The sequence below is a fragment of the Otolemur garnettii genome, unplaced genomic scaffold (genome assembly GCF_000181295.1).
Source record: "Otolemur garnettii isolate 467f Iridium unplaced genomic scaffold, OtoGar3 scaffold00022, whole genome shotgun sequence".
NCBI classification, from domain to species: Eukaryota; Metazoa; Chordata; class Mammalia; order Primates; family Galagidae; genus Otolemur; species Otolemur garnettii.
The window spans coordinates 3028347-3049707 of record NW_003852417.1 but is presented as its reverse complement, the minus strand read 5'-3'; the positions used below and the strand labels follow the sequence as shown (position 1 = coordinate 3049707).

At 52.9% G+C, this 21361-nt stretch overlaps 1 protein-coding gene across 2 annotated transcripts in view; it reads right to left on the bottom strand.

Moving 5' to 3' along the window:
- HPCAL1 (hippocalcin like 1) overlaps nucleotides 1-21361 on the bottom strand; it is a 110938-nt gene that overhangs the window by 4913 nt on the left and 84664 nt on the right. Inside the window, exons 1-3 of one of the 2 annotated variants that reach the window (XM_023511867.1) lie at nucleotides 19581-19643; nucleotides 19000-19086; nucleotides 1918-2319 (exon numbers count right to left, since the gene is read on the bottom strand). In XM_023511867.1, the coding sequence (XP_023367635.1) occupies nucleotides 1918-2295 (378 nt within the window). In that variant the 5' untranslated portion in view covers nucleotides 2296-2319; nucleotides 19000-19086; nucleotides 19581-19643. Of the gene's footprint in view, nucleotides 1-1917; nucleotides 2320-18999; nucleotides 19087-19580; nucleotides 19644-21361 lie in introns of those variants that run through there. The other variant, XM_003787388.3, reaches the window with a different exon arrangement.

Sequence of the window (21361 nt, the reverse complement as noted above, 5' to 3'; positions counted from 1 at the left end):
CCACTGGCCCGGCTATTATTCTGTTGCAGTTGTCATTGTGGTTTTAGCTGACCTGGACTGGGTTCAAACCCGCCAGCCTCAGTAAGAGCAGAATATTTTGAAAAATAGGAAGAATAATCCTAATGTTTCTGATATATATTGTACTCTCATCTCCATTTCTAGGGCGGGGCTGGCCAGGATGGGCCCCGTCTCTCAGCAGCCTCACACCATGAGTGCTGTGAGTTTCCCTCCCTGGGAATTCCTGCAGCATGCCCCGGTGTAGAATCAGATGCAAAGTTGAGACCCAGCCCCCAGGGTCTCCTGGTCCTTGATACACTAGTCCACGTTGAGAAAGGTATAGCAACTGGGCGTCCCATACGAAACCTCACCAGCCAGGAGCCCTGAGACAGCTCCGGGGAGGCTCCCGGGCCTGGAGGACTTGTTCTGGGGGCCTAACACCCAGATTCCATTTAGACAGGAGTGGCCGCTCACTGCCCTGAATGGCTCTATCAAGGCCTCTGAAGCAGTGATTTTCAACCGGATGCTACAACACACTGGTGTTCCATGAGAGAATATTAGGTGTGCCGTGAAAAAAAAATTTTTTTTGGAGACAGTCTCACTCTGTCACTCCAAGTAGAAAATCATGGCATCATCACAGGTCACAGTAACCTCAAACCCTTGGGCTCAAATGATCCTCTTGCCTCCGCCTCCTGAGTAGTTGGGACTACAGTGTCTACCACAACACCCAGCTCATTTTTCTATTTTATTATTTATTATTTATTTTTATTTTTTCTCTCCCTCAAGAGTGAGACCCTGTAGAGACAGGCTTCCGCCTCCCAGAGTGCTAGGATTATAGGCGTGAGCTACCACACCCACCCAGCAAAAATTTTTAAAGATCATTAATTAAATTATTTTCAAAAAAAGTTCAAAGCACAGTAAGTGTATTCTTTTCTTTACTCTTTTTTGATCAACATAATTTAAGTGTGACACTGAAGTTCAAGTGTACCATGAGACAAAAAGGTTGACAACACTGCTCTAAGTTCTGGCCAGGCCAGCCACCCCAACAGTGACAGACATTCCCATTCCCAAAAGGTGACGGCTAGCACATGGCTAGGATAGGCCACTCCCGGGAAACAGAATTCTCACTTCTACCACTGCTCACGCTAAGAGCCAGAAGTGGCGACTGAGTCGGGTCCCCAAACCTGTGTCTTTCTCTCTCACAGTGTTCAAGGCATCTATCTGAGGCCAGCTGCTGCCTCAGATTCAGGGATTCAAGGCCTACTCCTGAAGGTTTAGCCCTGAAGTTCCCTACAAAGGGCATTGCCTCTTCCAAGGAGTTGTAGGATCCCCTGAAGCTTGGGGAGGCACAGGGGAGAGGCCAGAGAAGGCAGCTTTGTGCACTCTCCTCTCCCCAGCACACCCAGGCACCCACCAAGTGGACAAATTTGGTTTCTTTCTGGAAAACAGCCTCATCTGCCAGAGTTGTTGACAGGCACGAAGGCAGAGAGAAGAGGCCCCCTCAAGTGGTGTCCTTCCTGGGCAGGGCCTGTTCTGATTGTCAGTGTTCCAGGTTGTAACTGCACACCCCAGGGACATTACCAACCACACCCTGCATTCTTAGATACAAGGCTTTCCCAAGGCCTGGGCGGGTACCTCCTATCACTGCCAAAGGTCCCACAATTATATACTTCTCAGGAATTTACTTCTGTGAGCCTCAGATTTTGTGAAATGCAGAGAATGACCCTTATCAGAGAGTTGGGAAGATGAAAAGAGATCAAAGTGCTCAGCTGGGCCTGATGTACAGCAAGTGATCACTACATATTGGCTTTCATCACTGCTTGTTGCAAGGATCTCCCTTCCCAAAGTGGGCCAGGTACCACCTGGCCAGGACGCTCTGAATGTCGCCGCGTGCATGCAGGGTCCCGGTGGCTGCGGTACCTGCACGATCTCCAGCATCTCGCTGCGGCTGATGTAGCCGTTGCCATCCAGGTCATACATGCTGAAGGCCCACTTGAGCTTCTGCTCCAGCTTGCCCCGTGAGGTCACGCTCAGCGCGATGATGAACTCCCGGAAGTCGATGGTGCCGTCGCCATTGGTGTCAAAGGTGCGGAAGACATGCTCTGCAAACTTGGAGGCGTCGCCATAGGGGAAGAAGTTGGCATAGATCTTCTTGAATTCGTCCACAGTCAGGTGGCCGGTGGGGCAGTCCTTGAGGAAGCCCTTGTACCACTCCTGCAGCTCGTGGTCGGTGAACTCCGTGTTCTCCCGCAGGTCCTGCAGCACCTCAGGCCGCAGCTTGCTATTCTGCTTGCCCATGGTGGCCGGTGGTGGCAACTACACCTGCAAGACAGAAGGGTCAGCTGGGGAATCAGGGGCCTGGGCTCCCCACCACCTAAAGCCATGGAACAGGGCTGAGCAATGACTCCTGTGTGTCTGATACCAAGTACTAGAGAGACCAAAGACGTCCACCAGTGGGCAAGCACTGTGCAGCACATCCAAGGCCCCCCCCCCAAAACTCCCAGTACCACTAAGAAAGCTGAGATACTCCAATTTCAGGGCATACCACCCTCATGTTGCAACAAAGATTCTAACTTTGAGAATGGGGAATTGTAAAAAAAAAAAAAAGCAACTTAAAAATCAACAAAATGAGGCACCATCAGGTTGTACATTGGTATAACTTGTACCTCTAGATTAGGGCTACCCTAATGGGGGGAGACACACAGCTCTATTCAGAGCTCCCTAGGAGCAGACACCCCTTGACCCGCGGGCCAGCGCAGTCAGCACCAGGGGAGTCACTCAGACCAGAAGTCTGTCCTGCACCTGCCCTACTGTCCATCCACCCACCTGAGGCCAGTTCCTTCACAGTGCTCCATGGTCTCACAGAGGTCTCTACCTCTCCACTCAGCAGTCAAGGGGGCCTCCTCCACCTCCTGGGGTGCAGGCACACACTGGCATGTTCTCACATGTATATACACACACACACACACACGCAGGAACTCAGTGCGCAAAAGCCTCTTACTCTGGGCAAGACTCCCCCAGTGTCTCTCCAGAAGCTACGCCAGCCACTGAGTGGGCAAAGACAAGCACACACTCTGAGCCCTTGGAGTTCACTGTGCTCATGTGTTATTTCCACAAACAAGTCCTGGGTGGCACCAAGCTGGCCCCCAGGCTCCTGAGCACGGCCACTGGTGGCATGCAGGCTCAGAGCTGGCTCCACCCTGCCCTGCTGGGTGGCCCAACGTACTGGAGGTCTGGCCTCCCCTAGAACAGTGGGGACTGCAGGGCAATTGTGGCCACAAAGAAGCAGGGTCCGGAGTATTCAGCTGGCCGAACACTGGTTCATTCACTATGCAGATGTTTCTCGAGCCCTGGGTACCAGCTGGAGAGTGAGTGCAGGCAGCCTACAAAACCGACACAGTCCCCACCTCTGGGGGCTGAGGCCATGACAGGAACATGGCAGTGAGGAGGGAAGGGGGTAACTGGCCCAGAGGACCCCACACTCACGAAGCATGACACATGCTGTCCTAAGAGTACTGGACAAGGTGCCCCAGGAATGAGGATGAGGAGCAAGTGGTTCTCCATCGAGGTGGGGAAGATCTCAGGAGGAACGTGGCACGGAGCTATGGAGAGTGACCCCCTTCCAGCCCCTCCAGCTCCCTCAGTCAGGACTTGAGGACTAGCAGCCCCTACAGGTCACCTGAGATTCCTAGATAGTGTGGGGTGCCAAGAGCCACATCCTAGCCTGGGGCCCATGCACTGTGTGACCTTGGGCCAGGGCAGTGGTTGACCCACAGAACCTCCTGCTGCATGGCAGCCTCCCCAGAGACACAGCCTGGGCTGCCCCCAGACTACACACTCCACCCTGGTGACTCCTCTGCTTAAAAAGAGACAGATTTTCCAATCCTTGCATCAGTTTGACTGCAGTTAGACCTTGTATTTTCCATGTTCCTCTTACACTGTGGAGCTCTCTGAGCCAGCGCCTGGAGGGTGGAGGACATGGCTTGTCTCCGGTCTCTGGTCCAACATCCCGTCTGCCGGTGCAGAACAGGCCAGCACCACAGGACTCACTCTGCATCTGGCTGTCCTCATCTCTCACTAAGGGGACAGCATCTCACTGTGGCCATGAATGCAATGGGATGGCTGATGTTAGGGACTGAACTGTGCCCCCCCAATTCATTTGTTCACATTCTAACTTCAAGCCCCTCAGATGTGCTTGTACTTGAGATGGGGTCCTTAAAGAGATCATTAAGTGACAATGAGGTCTCACGGCTGGGCTCTAATCCAATATGCTGGTGTCTTTACAAGAAGAGGAGATGAGGACACACATAGGGACGACCATGAGAAGACCCAAGGAGACAACAGCCGTCTATGAGCCAAGGTGAGGGCTGCAGAAGGAACCCAGGCTGCTGACACTTTGACTTCGGGTCTGCAGCCTCCTACAGCTCTGCTGGTTAGGGCTCCAGCCTGCGGTCCCACGCCTTGGCAGCCTGAGCAGACAGGTCTGCGCTTGGGGAACTGCCCTGCGGCTGACAAACGTGTGCCACCAGTGTCCGCAGTGCAGGACCCATGCCAGACACCTGACCCACTCTGCAGGGAACAATCAGAAGTTTCTGCGGACTCCAGGGACTGTTTTGTCTGACACTTTACCACCCAGGAAACTGACTCTTGAAGAGCCATGGAGCCTCGGAAGCAAAGCTGGGACTTGGAACCAGAATTGTCTTCCCCAGGCCTTGCTGTGAGCAGCTGGACGGGAGGCCAGCCCAGGGGAGGGCACATTTCGCCTTTACCAGCTGTCTGATTCACATTCCTGCATTTTTTTGCTATTGAAATGAGCACCTTTTGAGAAATTCTAGGCTCTGGGAGCTCAGCGTCAGTCACTGCTTTTAGAATCCACTCACCTCACGAAAACCAAATTGCCATGCAGGACAAAGGCATCAACTTGCCTCAGAATGTGCCTGTGATCTATGTTCTTACAGATCCCATTAGAGTGTCAAACTCAATACCTCCTCCACCTGCAACAACAGATGTTTACGGAGAGGAAGGGACCCGATCATGGAGAGTGCCAAGCACAGCGCCACACACGAGACTGTAACAGGTAGAGTGCACTGCGGTCACATGTCCCCAGCTCCTTCCCCAAACCAGAGGTGTGTGACCACCACCTCCTGCTCCCAGTACCCCCTTCTCAAAGTGCTCCTACCCCGTGACTCAGCTGGGCCAGCACACAGTGGGTGTTCTGTACCGGCTGAATGTCACTGTGGCTGTTGTATATTTACACAAGCACAAACACCTGCTTTCAGGCTTGGCTGACCTTGTAGGCAGGGAGCTCGGGGGCCAGCTGGTTTTCCAGTAGAGCCTAGGTGGCCCACTTTGAGCATGCAAGGAGAAGGATCCAAGCCCTGGAGACAGGAGTGAGACCACCCAGGAGCCTTCACACTGTGTCCCAGGAGCCTCAGGGACCTTTTAGAGCTTTGTGAACCTGGGAGGTGGGGAGCAGAATAAAGGAAGGATTCTGGGCTCAAGACCCAGCACCAACCAGAGCAGCAACCCTTTGATCTGTTTCTGCATCTGACTTTATTCAAAGAAAGGCTTCTGCTGTGAAACAAAGTCTGACACACAGACTTGCTCCCCTAAGGCTCCAGATCCCCAGGTCTAACAGTACAAGCACATATAAGAATGTGGGGGCAGGGAGTACAGTGACCCTGAGATGATACAAATTATGTTGGTCCTTTTTCTTGAAAAACAAAACAAAACAAACAACAATAAAAACCACCCCGACAAGAACAAGAAACAGAAAACAAAGCCCATGCCTACAACCTCGGCCACATCCACAAGGCACTGTCTATGACCCTAGTCCCCAGCACACTCAGGCGGAAAGTGGGCAGGGAGATGACAAATGGCTGAGCAGGGCAGAGAGGTGCTCCAGGGAGGAGAAGCAGGCCAACCGAGGCCCTGGAATTCCAGAAGGCCCTCAGAGCTGCAGGAGGTGAACTATGTGCACCTCTTACCTTGTTGCCCTTTCCCCTTGGCATGTTGGACTACATTTCCCAGCCTCCCTTGCGGCCAGGTGGGGCCACATGACTCTCTTCTGGCCAACAGGATGTGGACAAGCGGTGCCTGCCTGGCCCTCAACAAACCCCAGGGCAGCTCTACTTTCATACCCTTTCCTGCGGCTGGCTGTATGCAGAATGTCCAGGGGAGGACTTGGGGGCCCCACAGGTGCAGTCCAGGCTTCCTCATCTGAATCCCAGTCATAGCACACAACTGGAGTGCCTGTTTCCTCAGTAAACCTAAGGATGCTACCTGGCTGGTAACAGTCTAGACACCCAGGGGGAAAGTCATTCCCTGCATACCCTGATGCCTGGGGATGTTAGGGCTTCATCCTTTCCTGGAACCCCAGTGGAGAAAGGCTGTGGGATGAGAGCTGCTAAAAGGAAGCCGCTTAAGTCCTTGGGTGACTGCATGAAGGAGAATCCTCCCCTTCCCAGAGTCACTTCTCATCATAACATGATCTAGAGATGCATCTTTATGTGTTAAGCACTGAGGTGGGGGTTGTTTATTACACAGCCAACCCTGACCAATACAGAGAACCCTGAGCTTCCACCAGTCACATGACTACCCCTCCTCCTTCCACTGTCAAAGAAGAGGGGGAAGAATTTTCTGTTAAGGGGAATAGCAGGCCCAGAGGAAGTTGGGTAAAGAAGCAATAGAAAATGGGTAAATTCAGAGACAGAGCTTTCTCCCATACCTCCTCCACCCCAGGAAAGCATGGAGCTAGCCAGGATCAACCCAAGACAGCGGCCTAGAGTTCTTCTCCAGAGAAACTGAAACCTGGGCAAGTCTTTGGGGACTGGGGCCAGGATGAATGCGGGGTGGGTGCTCATATTACTCCAGTCTGTTGGGCCCTTCCAGAGACAAACCTTAGGCCAGGGCTGAAAATAGGCCCCCATGACTTAGTTTCCCTGCTGCTTATGGCACAGGACATCTAGGATAGGGCACAGAAGGAAACAAAGCAGGCCTTCAAGGAGGAAAAATTCATTCTGTGGGGGGGGGGTGAGGTTTGGAAGTTTGCAGAGGAAGGGAGCATTTGAAACCACTACTGAATGACAGAGGACTTTAAAGGCCACTGGAGCTTGGTCCCCACAGGCCATATCCTAGGAGGTTATGCAGAGATTCCAGGACCCAAGAGTGTAGGGCCACACCTGGGTTGGCCAGAAGGAGGTAATGTCATCTCCACCTTAGGAGCTGAGGCTTCAGTGGGACAGGCTTGGCCCCAAGTGGGTCTGCAGAAAGCCTGCCTCCTTCCTATTGTGCTAACACCCCTGGGTCAAGATCCGGAACAGACTGAGGCCGCCTACCCAAGGTGCTCTCAGCTGGTGTCCATCATGCTCCCCTACCAGGGCAGCTTCATGAGAGGGCCTTCCCACTCTCACTTCTATGAAGCTGTGATGGAGCCCATGAATGTCAAATAAAGCTTGCAGCGACAGCCACAGCCACACACACACACCACACATGCATGCACTCACTTCCAGCCACTCACTAGGACAGCCTGTGTGTGTCTAACAAAGGCCCAGATGAAATATTCAACAGGAAGGACCCTAGCCTAGTTCTCTCCTGGAAGTAGGCAGACATGATGCAAGCCATCTCGAAAGGAACAGGGACAGGCAGAGAGTTGCACACCATGGTGACCCCTCTGTTATTAAGCAAATGAGCCAATCTTATTGATGCTTAGCTGTATGGCAAGACAGTTGACAGGTGCAAGGCTTTCTGCAAAGATAGCCTCACTCACATTTCTCAGCAGAAGCGGCCACCTGGCTCTGGTAATTAGGCAAGCCCAGTCTGCAGGTATCAGAAAGCCTTACTTTGATCTCCAAGGAGGGTGGTGGGGTGAGGAATTGGGGTCCCAGGGGAGGGTGATCTATAATAAGGCAGAGCCATCTCCTACCCAACTTAAAAAGCTTCATATTTAAGCAGGGCTCAGATCAGACTAGTAACAGCCTTCTGAGAGCATCAAAGATGACATTTTAATTCACCCTAACAAAAACACAGGGGAGGGAGTTAATATAGCACTCACATCCATCTCTCTGATTCTCAGTTACTCTGTTATTGTTCTTAATGTGCTAAATTGTAAAAAAAAAAAAAAAAAAAAAATGTAAACATGTAGCTGGGGAGCCCTGTGAAAATATTTAACCCAAAGTCAGCACTGCCTGTAAATTAAAGCCTTTTTAATGGCACGGTTCTTGCAGCTGCTGTGAGGCTCCCGGGAACCAAGTGCTGGAGCGTCCCATTAATCCAGCTCAGTGCCAGCTGATGGCACCAGTCGGCATCCCCTCCCATCACTTCAAAACTCTTCCTCAGTCAGATCTCAGAAGCTTGCAGGCAGGGCCAACCTTAGACATGCTGGAGAGAAGGAGACGGGTGGTGGGGGACATCAACCTTACAAAAGGCCAAGGCTTAGAAAGAGACTACAGGGGTATCGGTTTGTTGTGAATTTGCACTTCAAGGGATCAGAGGAGAGATGAGAGATCCTTCTGCCTGGGGTGAAACAGGAAGGTAGGACACAGAAAGAGATGGGTCCATGCACCAGATCCCCATTTCTGGTGGTGACCCCCCTTCTCCTGGTGACCCCCCATACATGCTCCTAAATTAAGCCCCTGTTCTGGGGTCTATTGCATTTTTCAAAACAACGCAGACCCTTGTTGTGTCCTTTCCGCAAAATAAGCAGGTGTGAGTCAAGCTGCCTGTAGCCTTGGCTTCCAGGATAGTTCTCCAAGGAAGGACCAGTCCCCACCCAGGGGTGCTGGGCCAGTTGCTGGGACCCCAGCACAAACAGTAGATACCCAAGGCTGTCCAGGCTGCAGTGTGGCTGGGCGGCCACTAGAGGGCGAAGCCGGGCAGAATCCCGGGGCCTGAGCTGAGACCCCGCCCCTGCCACGTCTCCACCTCCCTTTGTTGGCGCCATCAGTTTCATCAGTTGGTGCCTCAGTTTCCCTATCTTTAGCTAGGGCTGTTTACCAGCCACATGTGGCTACTGAGCAATTAAAATGCAGCCAGTGCGAACTCACATATGTGAAAAATACATACTGAATTGTGATGACTTAATATGGAAAATATAATAATAAATATCTTATTAACACTTTTTCTATCTTGCCTATGCATGAAATGATAACATTTGGGTTGAATCAAACAAGTTTTTAATTTCACCAACTTCTTTGTACTTTTTCAATGTGACTATAGGAAAAATTACAGTCACACGTGTGTGGTTGCATTAGTGGAAGGTGCCAGATAGAGGTGGTGTTCAGGTGGGTGTGACCAGGGACTCTGGCTCTGGAGCTACCTAACTGGGACCCTTTTCAAGTTCATTAGCACCTTGTGGTATCCTTTGATTGTTTCCCTCCTCAGTGTCCTTGAATGAAAGATAATGGTGTTTGCCTTTCACAATTACCTGTGTGTTTGTTTCTATTTCAACTGGCAGGGCTAGCTTAGGAACTCTGCCAGAGGCCAGCTGCGGCAAGAACCCCAGGCTGACCCCAGCTAAGGGGTGAGACTGAGGGGGAGAGGCAGCATAAGGAGGGGTGTTGCTACCCCTCTTCAGAGCTAGAACAGCCAACCCTGCCCAGGTCTGGGGAAAGAAGAGGTTTGTCATAGCTGGAGGCAGAGAGTTCAGGGGTGTGCCCACACTTACATCCAACCTACTGACCTCCAGCCTCTTTCCCCGGTCTTCCTGAAACCTCTTGCATCACAGTCTTTTGCCCACTGGATGGGCTCCAGACCGGCAACCTGTTGTTGAGAAATCCAACAGAAACCTGCCTGACTTTTGCACTCAGCCTCCTAAGCTTAAAATCCCCCGGACTCCCCTAAGTCTTTAAACACACACACATACACACACACACACACACACACACGGGAAAGAAAGAGGCAGGGAGGCAGACCCAGCAAAGCATGAAATCCCCTATTTATCTTGACCAGCCACACTTTCCACTCTCCCAAGGTGGAAATGCCCCAGTGAGACCGGGGGAAAAGGATGAGGTGAAGAGAAAAAAGGGAAATCCCCAAGAGAATGTTCTTTCATGTTCTTTCCTTGCTATGGCAACAGGAAGAGGAATGTGTGGGTGGCGCTCCCTGCACCCCTTGAGCCTCTGCAAATATGAGTTCATCCAAGTAGTATGCTCACCTCAGCCCCCCAGCAAACTCCTACCCATCCACCAATGCCCAATGCACGTGCCACCCCTTTGGGATGCATGTCCAGCCCTCTACAACTGCTGTTCCCTCTGCGTTCCAATGTTTTTCAGTTATTTCTATTATGACCTCAACTTTTATTACATTATTTGCTTGTCTTTTTCCTTCATTAGACTGTCAGCTAAAGAGTATACCTCATTCATCAAAGTCCAGGAACCTGATAAGCATGTTACAGCCTCAGGGAGCAGCCTGTGTACTCCCTGCTCTTCCTTTCTCTGGTTATCTGAGACACTCACTCCCTCCATGTTTGTGTCTTTGCTCAGTGGTCTTCTTGGGGAAGCCTTCTGGAGGACCCATCTCAGGAGCATCCACCCCCGTGCTCTGGTCCCTTGCCTGGCCCTTTTCTGCAGCAGTTCCTACTACCTGGCGCTAGGTTTAAGCATTTATTGACTGACTGCCTCCTTCTGTTTACTGCTGCAACCCTACAGTGCCCAAAACAGGGCCTGGAATGTGATTAGTATTGAATAAATACATTTGAATCAAGCCTGTGTATTCCAAGGGGCTGGCACAGTGCCTGAGTGAATGAGCAAATGAATGTGCAAAGGATTTTCTTCTAGGACCCTTTTTGCCATGATGTTTGTGACTCTTGCTGTATTAGGGAAGCCACAGGAAGGATTAGAGATGTCACAGGATGGCAAAGTGTCTCTTGCTCAGCCTTGAAGGCCCACTAAGACCTGGTGTCCTGGCCATCTGTTTTCTGGTGTGGGAACAGCTGCAGCAGAGCAGAGGTTTAAGGAGTGGCAGACTGGGGGTCCAGTCACCAAGCTGGTGCCAATGTCCCTCCCCTCTGTAAAACTTAGCTCTTTGGTCCCCAGCCAGTGGGGGAGGTGGGTGGGTGGGGGAGTAGCCACTCTCCAGCAAGATCATTCACTTGGCTGGTGCCATAAAGACACCTCATTTTAGAGCTGACTTCAGTAGAACTGGAGCCTTTGGGGGAGGAGCCCTTGAGCTGCTTTCCGGCTGGAAAAACTGAGGAGGGGACAGGAAAAGGAAACGCCCAAGAGAACGGTCCTTTCCCTTACAGAACCTCCTAATGCAATAGGAAAAGGAAACTCAGGGGCAGGACCAAAACCCACACCCTGGGATTTCTCTTAAAGCGAAACCAGCCCATGCACCAACCCACGGGAGAGTTGCAGGTTTCTACAGAAGGGGAGGGTGCCGGATGCCAGGCAAGGGGCAGCCACGCAGCACCTGTGCTGGGGGGCGCCAGGTGTACAGTCCTGGCTACAGGGCCTGGGACTGTCTCTATCTCCACCCAGAGCCATGCTCCCCACCCACAGCCAAGGCTCCATGTTGTTCCCTCACTCAAATCTTGGGGTTTCCAAGTGTCAGTTAGATGCCGAGCATGGGGACATCTAAATGAATGAGATACAGAGGCTCTTTCTGGTGCCCCCCATGAAGTTCCCCCTGCCCGGCACATGTCAGTGAAGCAGGGGTAATGCATCTAAAGAGATTCACATGGGCCTGGGAGCGCAGGGGCGGCACCGTTGGCTGGGCTGTGACAGAGGTGAGGTCTGAGCTCTGCAGGAGGGGCGGACCAAAGGCACAGCATGTGCGGGGTACAGAGAACACAGTATCCTGTAGCACTCAAAACTACACAACCAGGAGGTGACAGTGTCCCCACATCCACAGAGGATGGATGGTCAGCATGGAGCATGGCTGTGGAAGCAGCTTGTGGTGGCAACAAGGAGCTCATCCAGCAGAGAGGCAGGAGAGGGGGGCGGAGGGCTGGTAACACCCCGCCCTCCCCACTAAAGGGCAATGCTCTGTAGAAGCACTCCAGATGACTTAACTAGGGCTCAACTAGTCGAGGGTTCAGGACTCTGTTACCGGTCAAGCATACAACAAAAACTCAAAAGATGAAGCAAATAAACATCTGAGTCATTCAACTCAGGGACCTGCAGTACACCACAAGCCACCTACTCTTTTGAAGGAAATTTAAGAGGCACAGCAGGCTGGAGACGCAGACAGTGAGCTCAGAGATCCTCTCTCCAGCCCCCCAGATGTGACACCTCATGCAGTTAGCGCGGGGTGGGACAGGGCTGGCAGGGCGCTCCCCAGCAGGGGCCCCACCATGGCTCAGCTGTACTTATGACTCTGGTGACTGGGTCTGCAGCTCCCAGGTATCCTGGAGCACATTCTTCTGGGCTTCCCATTGACAGCCAGCTGCCAATGACTCAAGCGCTGCACCAGGTCCAAGAGGGAAGAGCCACATGTCAGATGGCACAATCAGGCCTGCAATTCCGCTTTGCTGTCCCAGGCCAGGGGTGAGCAACGGCCCTTCCCCAGAGGGGCAAAATGAGACCACAGGGACAGATCTGCTCAATCTGTGACTCAGTTTGCTTTGGCCAGTGGCCAGCAGCTGCTGAAGGGAACAAGGAGGGACGGGCAGCTCTCCCTGTGGTGCTGGGCTGGGCTATGCTGAAGTTCTGGTTTCAATTCCCCAGACCATGCCTGTCTGCCCCTCTGTAAAATGGAACCAGAACTCCAGGTTTGGGGGCCATAGTCAGGGTGACAGTTTATCTGGGGCCAGCATTGCACAAGGATGTCATGGCCAGACAGGCTCCTGCCTCCCCTCTCTAGGATGGGCTGGGACCTGCTGTCTCCTCACTCCCCCAGGCTTCAGTTTCCTTGACTATAAAATGGGAATGACAGTCGCTGCCTGCTGGGCTCACGGCATGGCTTCCAGGATCAAGGGAACGGGAAGCCCTGAGAGGACTCTGAAGCACAGGAGAGCATGGCCTGGAGATAATGGAGATGAGATTAATCAGACACACAGCACAGCTAGGCTGGGCAGCTGCAGGCTGCAGCCTGGGCTCTCCAGGTTCCCTGTACTTCCCGGCAGACCCTTCTTGCCAGGCATCCTTGGGCCTGGGGCCACGGTGACTTGGTTGCGTTCAGCTGGGTGGGGTCAGTGAAATTCCAGCTCCTACTTTTCAAAGAGAAAATGTGGGCATAGGACAAAAGTAGGGAGCCCCCAGCACTCACTCTGGCTCCAGCCCTGGAACCAGCACAGAGACTGAGACTGTGGGGGCTGCTCAGCACCTGCTGGGCCGGAGGCAGAGGGCTGGGTGTACCACATGAGTGAAGGTCAAGTCTCTTGGGGCAGATGTCTCCTGGGGGCTGTGGCTGCTGACTGGTTTGGCTCCGTTTGTTTTTTTGTTGGGTTTTTTTTTTGAGACAGAGTCTCACTATGTCGCCCTGGGTAGAGTGCTGTGGCATCACAGCTCACAGCAACCACAAACTCTGGGGCTATTCTATTAAACTCTAAGCTATTCTCTCTCTCTCTCTCTTTTTTTTTTAGAGACAGAGTCTCATTTTATCACCCTTGGTAGAGTGCCATGGAGTCACAGCTCATAGCAACCTCCAACTCCTGGGCTTAGGTGATTCTCTTGCCTCAGCCTCCTGAGTAGCTGGGACTACAGGCACCCGCCACAATGTCTGGCTATTTTTTTGTTGCAGTTTTCCCGGGGCTGGGTTCGAACCTGCCACCCTTGGTGTATGGGGCCAGCGCCCTACCCACTGAGCCACAGGCGCGGTCCCCCTTAAGGGATTCTCTTGCCTCAGCCTCCCAAGTAGCTGGGACTACAGGCACCTGCCACAACATCTGGCTTTGGTTTGGTTCCATTTGAAAGGGAATGCAAAGTCCTGCTTGCACGCACAGGCCAGGTTTCCTGAAGGGCGGCGGGTCTTGCAGATGCTGGAGGAGAGGGTCTGAAACTTGCCCAGGGCACACCCAGTACACTGAGAGGATCTGGGGACATGCATGTGTATACACACACATACACACATACCCCTACCCATGTCATACACACCACCACACACACACACAGACACACGCATACACCAAGGGCCTGAATCCTCAATCCCTTCTCTGGCTCCCAGTGGGGGCAAGCCCAGGGCAGGAGAGGGTACTATCAGAATGAAGGCCTTCCCAACACATCCGGTATAGAATGACCAGAATTTGACTCCCGGGAATTTTGTATTCTTAGAGAAAAACCACACCGGCCACGTCTCCCATCCGTTCATTCATTCCACTGCTACCTGTGTACTGCGACACCTGTACGGAGCACCATGCACTAGCACCCAAAGGTGCACAGAGGGCACCACAGTGGCCTGGCAGACGAAAGGCATGCTGGGGCCTAAGCTCTGCTGGGCAGGGCAGGGAGGACTCTAGGGCCACCTGAGTCCAAGTGGACTGGGAAAACCCACGCCCAGTGAAGGGAGGCAGGAGAGGCCCTCCAGGAGGAATGCTCAGGGTGATGGGGGCAGAGGGCATGGCTGGAGGAGGATGGGGGGAACATCTAGGCTGATGGGGGTGCTCCTCCCAGCCTCAAGATGTTATCTGGGAGTTCAGGAGCCCCTCAGACACCTAGGCATCAACGACCCAGGCCCAACCTCTGGGGAGACCACCACCAGCAAGGGCCGTTCTTGCCACATGGCTCTGGGCCTGTCACCTCTCCAGGAAACTTCATGGGCAATGAATGAACTAACAACACACGACAACATAGAAGGGTAGGGACACATGGACAGATAACAAATGTAGGGTGTGGGGAGGACAGGCACTTAGGAGAAGGAAGAAAAAATACTACCAAACCCCAAGAATTCAGACCAATTACTCAAAAGGCAGTTGAAATTTATAAAATCTTAGTCACCAAGTACCTGAAAGGTTGCCTCTGAATTCTTTATCCGGGGCAGGATGAGGACTAGGAAGAGGGGGAATTTGTGAAGAGCAGATAAGAACTCTGTTATTACACATCTGTCATTTTCAACTTCAGAGGTCTGGGGCGTTTGTGGATAAGCCACAGGCTATGATGGCTCTTACTTTCCTCTTTGGTAAAATATGGGTTTGGACAATGCGGTCCCCCTGGTACATTCTAGCTGTAAAAAAATGTCTTTGAGTGTATCCTCAGAGGAGCCTTCTCACGCACGGAGAGGTCTGCCCACTGAACTAGGAATTACTGTCCTCCTCCCCGGGGTCTTGTCTGGCAGATCCATTTGCCCAGCTCTTGTCCCCAGAGATGGCAGAAAGCTAAATTTCTGCCAGGCATCTGCTTGAGATGACTAAATTCTCAGCTCATGAGCCTCAAATGAACTCTTTAATAATTCCAAATTTTGAATTTATATGCCCCAGTGAATAAGGTTTGGCTTCATTCTAATATATCTCGAGTAGAAAATGTCAGAGAGAAGAACCATTATAAACGTTAGTCTGAAGAAGTGTTTGCAAGACACATGTGCCCACCTCTGGGTTTTGTGCCCGTGGTCAGGCCCCAGGAGGGGAGGGGTTGGCCTCCAGCAGATCCCTGACAGGGGTCTACTCACAGAGCAGCCCGCCAGCCCCCAAATTTCTCTTATTGCTTTCTTAAACTTGGAAGAAAACCTCCAGTGAATCATCTCATGTGCTATTTGATTCATGTTTAATGTCTCTGGGGAAAAATAAAAACAGTAAGTCATTCTCAATAAAATGGCATCAGCCCGCTGGAGACACTACGCACAGGAATGGACTGCCAGCTGCCCCTTGGTGGCCCGAGGGCTGCCGTCTGGAGCTGTCATTAGAGAGTGTGTTTATAATCAGGAGTGAGGACAGCTCCAAATTCGGCCCTTTGCCATCTTTATTCTTTAAATTACAACACCCAGAAGCCACAGATTCTGCAGGGAGAGCTGGGGCAATGCGCCCAACCCACACGCAGATTTTCCGCTAATCAGCACACATTAACTAAGCACCTGCTAAGTGCAAACCACAGAACTAAGTGTTGGGGAGACACAGCAGTAGAAGACACCAGAGCATTTATAGTCTGGGAGGGAAGGCCTTCCTCATTTCCTTCTCCACCCAATTCAGGCCTTACTGAGTCAGGCATGGTGCCTGGGTGCTGGTGGCAGAGGGAGGTGGCACGCCAAGACCAACTGTAGACTCAGGTCCTGGAGCTCCCAGGCTGGCGCTAGTCCTTCCCTGACCTTTTCCCCAAGGACACAGAGTTGGGCTTTGTTTACCCAGGGTGCAGCTAGGATTAATCCCATAACCAGTTATTAGCACAGCGCCTGAAACACAGGAAGTGCACAGTGATTGTCTGATGAGAGGAAGGAAGGAAGGCAGGGAGGGAGGAAGAGAGGGAAAGACAAGGTCCTGTGAGGTGGGTGCTCCTTCCAGACAGCTCCAGATCCTCCGCAGATCCCGCCCTTGCACAGCAGGCCTCTGGTCCCCAGAGCCCTGTCCTACATGCTCTGAGGGCCCGCCTTCCTGGTCCCACACACATCCCTGAATTTTCCATCAGATACTCTAACTTCTGTGAAAGGGTCAGTTTCCTGGGGACCCTCTCAGGGCCTGGGAGCCACCAACAGAGCAAATAGATCCTCTATGAGTCCAGGGATGGCTTCTAAGCTACAAAATTTGCAGGCAGGAGGTAAAAAGAGGGTCAACCGGAGAGAAATGTGCAGTCTGGGCTATCCCAGAACTCTGGATCATGTGCCTAGGGCAATGCTAGACGCTTCAGGAAGGAGAATAAAGACACATGGTGTGGACATCACCTAAAGAGGCCAGTGACACGGGATGGGGACAGCCGGGGTGGACCTGGACCTGGCTCAGAGGCAACAATAGGCAACAGGTTCTGGACAGTGTCACCCTGGAGCCCTCCCATGTGACACTAAAAAGTGGCCACCTAAGGTGCCCTTCCTTTACCTCCACCTGTCATCCTCCAACCAGGAGGGTTCCCCATCTGGGTGTCATTCGCATGAGACCTGAACACAGCACTTCACACAGAACCAGACATGGAGCAGATGTTCGGGAGATGCTGACAGGCTGGGATTCCCCCGGCCCCCCGCCAGGTGCCCGAGGTCCTGCAGTGGGACCAGGACAATGGCTCTGTCCCTCCACTGGCTTTATGGCAGATGAGAACACCAAGCTAAGTCACACTCGCCTGCAGCGGGGAAATGGGTGTGCGTGTGTGTGAGCATGTACTTGGATATGCTCGGGATATGACACCAGGGTTGAGGGCTGGAGGGATGACCACAGGAAGTGACACAGCAAAGTCATCACAAGTCACCCTAAAAATAGCCCCTGACATACAACACAGGAGGATTTCCCCCTTCTGGTGCCTTGCCCCATGACCTTGAGTGTGCACGGAGGGGGCCGTTTCAGGAAAGTCAGTGTGGATGGCTCTCAGAGATGCCTACCTGGGACCAGCAGACTAGTCAACAGCTACCAGGAGGCCAGCCTGGGCCAGGCTCTCCTGGCCCTGTTTTTGCAGATCCCCCAATCTCCACATCCCCAATAGTCTAATATCTCCCAGAAAATCACTGGCTACACAAATGCTCTAAGAACAATTATCTTTTGAACCCATGAGGGGAGGTCCCAGGAGGTCTGCTGGACCGTGGGATTTTGGCTACACGGAGATGCTGCTCACACCTGTTTTCCTCACTTATCTGTGTTTCGAGTGTCACACCTCTCGGGGTGACCAATGCATCCCCCCACCTTGTCCCCCTCCTCGCCCCCTCCCTGCCCACACCCTCTGGCCTTATTGATCTTTCTGCTGCTCCTCAGGCCCTTTGCATCGGCCGCTCTCCAGACACAAGCGTGCTCGCTCCCTAGCCTCCTTCAGGAGGCTCACATCCCAAAGAGGCCTTCCCTAGGTTCTCTACCCCAAACTGAAGCCCCAGCACACATCCCCCACCCCGCTTTCTGGCCTGGCTTCTCCTGTCAGTTATATTGCTTTGAATTCTTCATCTGTCTCCCCTCTACTAGAACACACAGTCCCTGGGGCCAGGCTGTATTCTGATCTGTTCATCACTAGAAGCCCAGAGCCTGGAAGCTTGTCCAGCAAAGAGCACATGCTCAGTAAGTACACATCGAGTGAGGGAATGTATGACAGCCTGGGGACAGGGACAGGGAAGCTTGGGGAAGAGGCAGAGACCCATGGCCTTAGCATGGAGAAACTGCTTTTCCATTACCAAGCGGGGTGACAGAGGAGGGCCCTCCACAGGCCATCACCTGCCCTACCATATCCCCTCCTAACCCCCGTCCCCCCTCTCTTGGTGGTGGTATGCACAGTGACGCCTGGGCCTGCAGGGAAGACACACCAAGCCTGCCCCCCCCTTCTTCCAGCCCCTCCACCAGCTGCAGCATCTTGACATGGCTACTGGTCCCGGGCAGGTGCCTCTGTGCTCCTGAGCCGACTGTGGGCCCTGGGGCAGGGACACTGTATGCAGGTGACATCCCAGTAGCACAGAGCAGGTGTCCTCCTACTCCTCAGCTTTGGGACTGGCGGAAGAGACCACATGAGCAAAAGCAATACCTTCCATGTGCAGTTGCATCTGTTTTCTTTGGGGAGTGAGGAACCAAAGATACACTTGGGAGCCTGAACCCTGAAGCACAGGCACCTGCCTGCTGTCTCCTCCCAGCCCAGAGGCTACTCTGACAGGGAGAAGAAGGGACAAGGCAGCGGGAAACCCCCTCTCTCAGGAAGACCGAGGCAGGAACACCACCCAGTCACAGGATGCAGACTTCTCTCAGGTCACAGGGCGGCCAGTGGGCGGGGAGCGCAGTGCCCTGGATACAGCTGGTGCTGGGTGGAACAGCCAATACCCCAGGGGTCTGCTGAGGGCCACAGACAGCCGGTGCTGGCATCTGCCTTCTGCACCTTGTACGCTGTCCAGGGGGTGCTGGGCAGCTGCCCCACTCTCAGTCTTCCCTGCTCTCTCCACTCAGACCCCACAGCATGGCAGAAGCTACCCCCTCCCATCCTTGGTCCTTACCCACCTCTGGCTAGTTGGGCTTCAGGAGTCACTTACCTGAGACCAAGCGGAGATCAAGATGGAGTGGGTCAGAACCTCCAGGGACTGGTTCCACGTCCTTGCCTGGGCCACTAGACCATGCCCCTGGAAGAGAGGACAGACAGGTCACACGGATGTGACGCCCCTGGCCCAGAGCCCATCACTCTTCCCTCTGGCTGCTCCCGCTGTGCTTGTCAGGGGACCACAGCATTTGTGAGCTCCACACTGCATACAGAACAGACCCCGGCTGCCGGCCCAGCCCAGCCATCATGGAGCAGACTGTGCCCAGCCCTATATATATTTAATAGATAACTTTTAGGGCAGTTTTAAGGTCATAGCAAAATTGAGAATGGAACACGCTCCCACAAGGAGGGAGCCCCCAACACCGACAGGGAAGCCTCCGGGTGAGACTCTGGCCACCCCTCAGCTCACCCTTCAGCTGGGGTCACCAGTTATCACAAAGCTGGTGCAGAAGCTGAGTGTGGCTATGGTCTCTGAGGCCAGGAAACCCGGGTTTGAATGCTGACAGCATCATCCAGGCCACCATAGACATGGCCTGTGTCCTCCCCCAGCCTTCTGCCCCTTTAAGGGCCACATACAGGTCCAGTGGAATCGTGCACCCCCAGGCCTGCCCAGGCGGGCTCCTTCAGGGTCCCTCCAGGCCCCACAGCCTCCTTGCTCCTTGTCCTCTCCCGTCCTGCCTCCTCTTTGAGGTCCATGTTGCCCCAGCCTGCCTCCCTGCCCCACGCAGGGCATGAGTGAGCGCTCCAAGAAAGGTCTGGAAGCACTGCCTAACATTCAGTCACCAAAAAAAGGGTCAGTGAGGAAGGAAACTCAGGCTGTCAGTGTCCCAGGTGCCCAGCCACTCCCCACCTTTGCCCTTCCCACTGCTCTGACACAAGCATTCCAGACACCTCAGTGGGGGAAACTCCAATGGGCCACCTCCCCATCTCTGTCCACTCTGCAGACACGGATGGTGACCCCTTCGCTGTGAGCCTGCAGCCTCCAGTATGTAATGGACAGCACCAGCACCAGGAAGATATCTCCGTATCTGCGCACGGCCCAGAAAGCTTCCTATGCACTTGTTTATATAACCCGACCCACTCCGCACAACAGCTGTAGGCATAATTACTACCCCATTTTACAAATGGGATAAACTGAGGCTTAGAGGTGTTAATTACTTGCTCAGGGTCATGTACTTTCCAAGGACAAAGCCAGGATGGAACCAGAATAGCCTCTTCTCCTGAGAGCCCATTTCTCCCCTCATATGCAGCCCCCTCCCCCAGTTATTTTCCCTAATAAGCGGCTCTCTCCCTGAACAGCAGCGATAATAGGTCATGTACACTCACTGCTACAAGAAGCTTGTGTACTGGGAACGTGCCTGTGGGGCTCCCCTCCCTCCTGCAGAATGGGGGAGTGTCTCCCCTACTCCTGCACAACCCATGACTGACCATGACTGACCACAAGGTCAGGCATGTGTCTGCCTCATTTCTGTGTATCTGGCATCTACCCTAGGACTTGTACACGGCAGGTGCTCAATACATAATCAGTGTTTGCCCCAAAATGCATACCATGGACATCATCAGAAGGAAGGTGTATCTTGCTCAGAGTTAAAGTTCTACCCTGTTTCCCTAACAACAGAACTTGACAGGCCAGTTATAGATGCAAACTCTGCTGGAACTTCAGACCCGGCGGAGAAAGGTTGTACCTCTTCCCAGGGAAAGTCTCACTGCAGGCCACTGTGCTATCAGACAGTATCTCACATACTGGCACGTGTGTGTGCATGTATCACCACCCTGGGTAGAATGCTGTGGTATTATGGCTTTCAACAACCTCAAACTCTTGGGCTCAAGTGATCCTCTTGTCTTAGCCTCCCAAGTAGCTGGGACTACAGGCACCCACCACAATGCCCAGCTAGTTTTTCTGTTTTTAGTAAATATTGGCTCTTGCCCTTGCTCAGGCTGGTTTTGAACTCCTAAGCTCAAGCAATCCACCCACTTCAGCCTCCCAGAGTGCTAGGATTACAGGTGTGAGCCACTGTGCCTGGCCCTATATATATTTAATAGATTATTTTTAGGGCAGTTTTAAGGTCACAGCAAAATTGAGTGAGAAGTACAGAAAGTTCTCATATACCCCCCCCACACACACACACAGCTTCCTCCATTATCAACACTGCCCACAAGAGTGGGACATTTGTTACAAACAATGAAGCCACATTGACACATCACTAGCCCCCAAAGCCCAGTTTAGGGCTCACTTTTGGCAGTGTCCCTTCTATGCACTGTGCAGGCACATAATGACATGTGTCCACCACTGCAGTGTCATACAGATGGTTTCACTGCCCTGAAAAGCCCCTGTGCTCTGTCTTGTCCCATATTTT